Genomic DNA, 6,000 nt, shown 5'->3' with positions numbered 1-6,000 from the left:
AGGTTTGATCCGTCAGTATAAAACATCTTAGAGCAGTCAAATTCTCGGAATTTATGTTTGGAACCACTTGCGGGCGTATGTAGTCCGGGATTCCACAAAGCTCGTCTTTCGTGGATGTGTCGAAGAAATGGAATGCCCCCTACATATTTTTTGTTTCACCTTTATTTTGATACAATATCTGAACCGAAATCAAATTACCTTGTGCATGTATTTACATTCAGGTTTTTAAGGCGGTTTTTTTGCGTTGTATTTTTACGCAGTTTTTTTACACGGATATTTGAATTTACGCGAACTTTGGAATCTACGCGGTTTTGTAATTTACGCGGTTTTCATTTACGCAGATTTTTGAATTTACGCGGTATCCATTAATGAGGTTTCCATTAACGCGTCTTCTTAAATTTACGCAGTCTTCATTTACGCGGATTTTGAAATTTACGCGGTTTTCATTTACGCGGCCTGTATCCCCCGCGTAAAAAAACCTTAGTGTACTTGTTTGGTCATTCACGGAGGGTAGCTATCAGCAGTTGATATTTTTTGCATATAGTTATGTATGGAGTGATTACTTTCACGGGTAAAAAATCTACTGGCCTAATGTAATTCATCGGTTAGCGGGTTGAGTAGTGGTTCTTGAGGAGGAAAGCCGTTCGCAAACACATGGCACGATGGACTGAACGGCGACATGATAGATTTTAGACTTTTGTTTTTCTCACACTCTCGACAGGCAGCACGGTGGAACAAGTCTGCACGGCTCAGTTGGACTCTCAGCACCGCACCCGACGGGTGGTGTCACGTTTTTTCGTGATAGAAAATTAAACTCGCGCGCGAAAAGGAAACTTTCTTCGTCACGTTGGAAAACGAATGGTCCGTTGCTTAAGTGGTTCGGATGGAGCTTCTCAATTCTCAGTCAATCTGCACCGTAATAGTTGTTGGAAATAAGAAGACTAAGGTTTAACTTGAGGCTGACACCCGTCAATAATTCAAAATGTAACAAAAGTTCGTCATTCAGCTGACATTTCAATGTCGCGTATCGGGTTTTATTTAATGAACGCAACGCGAGTTTAAATTAAAATTAGCCCGAACAGTCGGTCGGCAAAGAGTGTTGTTTGTGTGGCGGATGCGGTCTCGGGAAAGTTAATTGACTGTTTGACAGGGCATCGGAGTAAGCGGAACCTCAAATGAACGCGAGGCCGGCTAGACAAATTGCCCATTGTTTGTTTGCAACCGGGTGTCAACTTTCTGGCAAATTTGCGAATCTTGCCAACATTTGTTGTGATGCTGCGACGGCTGAAATAGGGATGCAAATGTTCTGCTCAGACTAAAATTCCTAAAATATCTATACATATTTTATAGAATCGCAAATAACGAATTTGTAGAATGCTGCATTTAACTCAATTACACATTTCGAAAAATCAAACCTATTCACAAATCAATTTTGAATTAACATTATACAAAACACTCATTTTTTTCTGGTTATCTATTCGCAACGCATCATCAGTAGCGGAAACGGTTTAAGGGTCCAAAAATCTATTTTGCAGATTGGCACACATTCGCTTTTGTGGATATATAAATATTTAAAGTAGTTTCATATGGCCCTAAATATTAATTATTAGTGAAACTACGTTCCCTTTTTTGTTATAGGCATCCTTTTAGTATGCTCATCTAACGCGAAGCGCGTTCGATCGACTAGTTATGATAAGCAAAGCCAAATTCAAACCTTTCCAATCTGATTCAGTGACGGACACTAATGTTCTTTCATATATTTTACTATCTTTACAGTTGAAAACTGTAAAATCATCACGTTGGAAGTAGTGCGCATTATAGCGCATCATTGTGCGAATAAAGCGCAACACCTCCGACGTGATTTCCTTTAAAAAAAGAAAAATTGCATAAGAAAATACGATTGTCGCTGGTTGGATTTTACAGTTACCAACTGCAACCAGAATATATGCACGCATTCACACATATCCGGCACGGTACCGTGCCGGACAAATGTCATTGGTCACATTTGAAACTAGATACGGTGGTACCATCATGTGAAAAACACATGAATTGATTAAATTGTAAAACACATGAAAAAGATGCGTCTGTCATTTCAATATCTAATTGAATGTGAATAATGTGATTTTCAAACAATGAAAGAAAAATATTACTCCTATCCTATTCGTTCCAGTGAGGCTCAGTTAATTTCATCCGGAAAATCAGTCGGAATTCTGGCTGATTCTAGTTAGTATTCCAGATCCAGTAACACAACCTATTTTAACTAGATTCGGTTGTGTCATGGGAGCCGGAATACTAACTGTAACCAGCCACAATTCCGGCTGAACTTTACTGGGTGGTTCAGTACCGTGCACGAATACCACTATTCGCGTAGAAAAAGGATGCTTATTTGAAACAAAAAAAGGTTCAGTTGAATTACAAACTTGAAAAATGTTTATTTCAAAGTGAAATATAATTGTTTTGATATTTTTTTCGTTGAATTCAATAAATACATACTTCTATTTATTTTTATACATTAGAAGCACAGCTGATGCAAACTTATATTTGATCAAACTTATATTAGATCAAACTAATCCGTTTGTTAAGGTGGCAGTTTCATTGCCACTCGAAAAAAATAACAAGTTGCTCAAAAACAGAAAAACTGAGCTACTTTACTTTCTAATTAGAAACGATTGTGTCAATGGAGCTGAAATACTATCTAAGAGAAGAGACGACAACAGGCTTCTTGCTCTTCTTAATTTTATCTACCAGGCCCTGTCGTAATTCTAAAGACAACAAGCATCCATCGTTGCCAGATTCCATTTGCATATTTTTCACAATTGCTGAAAATAATTGTTCCTCAAATATCGACCCTCTGTCAAGAATTCACAATAGTAGCTGCATTTAAAAATTGAATTTTATGTTAATTCGTCTCTCTCTTAACAATACACGTAGTTATATCCTCATTCAGGGTATTTATTCAATTTGCATGAAATGTTCATGTGTATGAAAAGTAGCCAAAATAAATTCAGCAGCACTGTTTTTCATCCCGTTTGAAAATATTATGAACGCTCTTGACTGGAAATACGACCAATCAGAAGCTGGTTCAATATTGAGGTTAGGACTGGATCAAATTGGCTACGCGACTGTCTTCTCTTCTCTTAGAAATACTATCTAGAGCCAACCAGAATTCCAGTAGTTTTCTCGCTGGAATTATTGAAGTGAATCTTCGCAAACGACATCTTCGAGCGAATCGCTAATTTAGCTTCTCGTCTGGCGCAGAGCTGAACAATTTCAGTGAAGTCAATTGATCCCTGATATCCTGTCGTTTTACGCTATTATCTTTTCGGACGAATATCAATTCAACACTAATATCATTCCACTTACTGAATGATAATCAGCTGATCAAGCAGAGAATCGAAAAAGGATGATAGTGGATATATAAAGTTGAGCCAACATCGGCCCAATATCGGGCAATGTTGGACCGACATCGCACTAATGACCAGGGTTGTGAACGTTGAATTCAACTTTACCGCCGATATCGATGAATTTAGCGCCATTATCGGCGCTGATTTTCAAATTTCATCGTCATCGTCAACGCACTTCGTTGAATTCAACATTAGCGTTATCGAAAATGTGTGCGTTGAATTCTGTTGAAAGTATTTTTTTCGTCAGAGAAATTGTATAATTTTTTCACATGGAGTTTAAATTTATATGTATTTAAAAATATTTCTGTAAGAAGGTATATTTTTAGTTTTGTTTAAAGTACTGATTCTGAGTTTAATTGTTGGAACATTCTTAAAGTAGGCATTAGACTGCCCAGAAAAATAATGAATTTCTGAAAACGCAATCGGCCCACCCCTGATTCGATTCCTAGTCCCACCAGAAGTACTTGCGCCAAATTTGAAGTAATTCGGACAAGTCTAGCTACTGGACCAACGTGCCTGAAGTTTGTATGGGATTTTTCGACATTTTACATGGAGAAAACCCACTAACTCGCAATTTTGTCGCTAGGTGGCACTGCATATATCGCATCATCACTGTAAGTGATAATAAGAAACATAATTTAATTGTTTACAACTTTGTCGAAGACTGCTAGTGAATCCGGCTTTACTAAAAGAAGTTATTAAACTTTTAACGAAATGATATCTGAGTCAGTTTTGCATGGGGCCTAGCAGTGCATGGTTGTGTAGCAGTACTCGATTCCTACGAACTATGCATTTTTGTGAAATAATCGATAGGTTTAGCCAAATAGTATGTTCAGAAGAATTATAAGACATGATACAAGTTATGTTTTGGTTGTAAAAGTTTAGTTCCAACTGTGACCGCATAGAGGGCGCCAACACTAACTTTTAATAGTAGAGAGATAGAATATCAGGATGTTCGGAAGAAATATTGGAAAATTCCTATTCTACAACTTTGTAGAAGACACCTAATTTCTATCTCTTTTCGTTGAAAAGTTAGTGTTGGCGCCCTCTATGTGGTAAAATGTGGAACTAAAATGTTGTAACCAAAACATGGCTTGTATTGTTTACTAAAATTCTTCTGAACATACTATTGAGCTAAATCTTATGGTAATTTCACAAAAATACTCAGTTCGCGCGAATCGAGTACTGATACACAACCATGCACTGCTAGGCCCCATGCAAAACTGACTCAGACATCACTTCACTAAAAGTTTAATAACTTCTTTTAACAAAGCCGAATTCACTAGAAGTCTTCCGCAAAGTTGTAGACAATTAAATTATCTTTCTTATTTTCACTTACAGTGATAATGTGATACATACAGTACCACCTAGCGGCAAACATGCGAGTTAGTGGGTTTTCTCCATGTAAATTGTCGAAAAATCCTATACAAACTTCAGGCAAGTTGGTCCGGTAGCTAGACTTGTCCGATTTGCTTCAAATTTGGTGCAAGTACTCCTGGTGGGACTAGGAATCGAATCAGGGGTGGGCCGATAGGGGTCATTTTTTTCCTGTCACTCTAGTAGGCATAGACCCAATGGAACAAAACCAAATCGCGCGATCTCGGTGGCCAGTAGAACACTATCTATTTTATACTTCAAAGTAAAAATTTACAAACGAATCTTTTCAAATACATAAAATGCACAATTCAATCATTGAAAAACGATTGAATTGTATTGTCAAATCCAATTTAAAAATGCCTCATTTCTCTCGATTCTTCTAGGCAATTGTAGAATTATTAATCGTTTCGGATAACATTTTCTCAACATTTTATTAATTAGGCTAATTACCTTATCATTCGTTCATCAACATCGTATTTCTTTTTTTTATTTCTGCGTAAATTCGCAATGAATTTTTCTGCAGTCCGTTTTATAAGACTCCTTCTCAAAAACTATTCTGCATAACTTTTTTTTCGCGTACGTCCATTGTTCGTCCAACTGGGAATATTTTTTACCAAATTAACAATTAAGGTTGCACAGAGAATGCGCAAAATTCGCAAACGAAAAAAGCAGTTTTTTTTCACACCGTATGTCAGATCTTCATAAAAATCAATCAGCGTGTGTAGAATGTTGTTACAGTACTGCTGATTGATTTTTATGAAGATCTGACATACGGTGTGGAAAAAAACTGCTTTTTTCGTTTGCGAATTTTGCGCATTCTCTGTGTAACCTTAATGTTTTGCCTTTCTCATATAAAGAAAGGCTATGCAATCACTGTAAAAATCGACTTTTTAACCGAGGCCCGGAGGACCGAGTGTCATACACAATTCGATTCAGTTCGTCGAGATCGGTAAATGTCTGTGTGTGTATGTATGTGTGTGTATGTGTGTCATTTAAACTCACACAATTTTTTCAGAGATGGCTGAACCGATTTTCGCAAACTTAGTTTCATCTGAAAGGTATAACGCTCCCATAAGCTGCTATTGAGTTTTTAGTTGATCCGACTTCCGGTTCCGGAGTTACAGGTTGAAGAGTGCGGTCACACAGCAAATTCCCATATAAACTGGTACCACCATGATATTAAAATGATGTAAAACATATTAAAATTGATGTAACATTA

At 37.1% G+C, this 6,000-nt stretch overlaps 1 protein-coding gene across 3 annotated transcripts in view; it reads left to right on the top strand.

Annotated features, from left to right (window-relative positions):
- Positions 1-725: 725 nt before the first annotated feature.
- Positions 726-6,000, top strand: part of LOC131690065 (SET domain-containing protein SmydA-8) — a 31,783-nt gene continuing 26,508 nt past the window's right edge. For 2 of the 3 annotated variants that reach the window (XM_058975546.1, XM_058975544.1), the window contains exon 1: positions 726-861. In XM_058975546.1, coding sequence (XP_058831529.1) covers positions 859-861 — 3 coding nt within the window. In that variant the 5' untranslated portion in view covers positions 726-858. Of the gene's footprint in view, positions 878-6,000 lie in introns of all 3 variants that reach the window. The other variant, XM_058975545.1, reaches the window with a different exon arrangement.

The sequence above is a fragment of the Topomyia yanbarensis genome, chromosome 3 (genome assembly GCF_030247195.1).
Source record: "Topomyia yanbarensis strain Yona2022 chromosome 3, ASM3024719v1, whole genome shotgun sequence".
Classification (NCBI taxonomy): Eukaryota; Metazoa; Arthropoda; class Insecta; order Diptera; family Culicidae; genus Topomyia; species Topomyia yanbarensis.
This window is presented reverse-complemented; position numbering and strand designations above follow the sequence as displayed.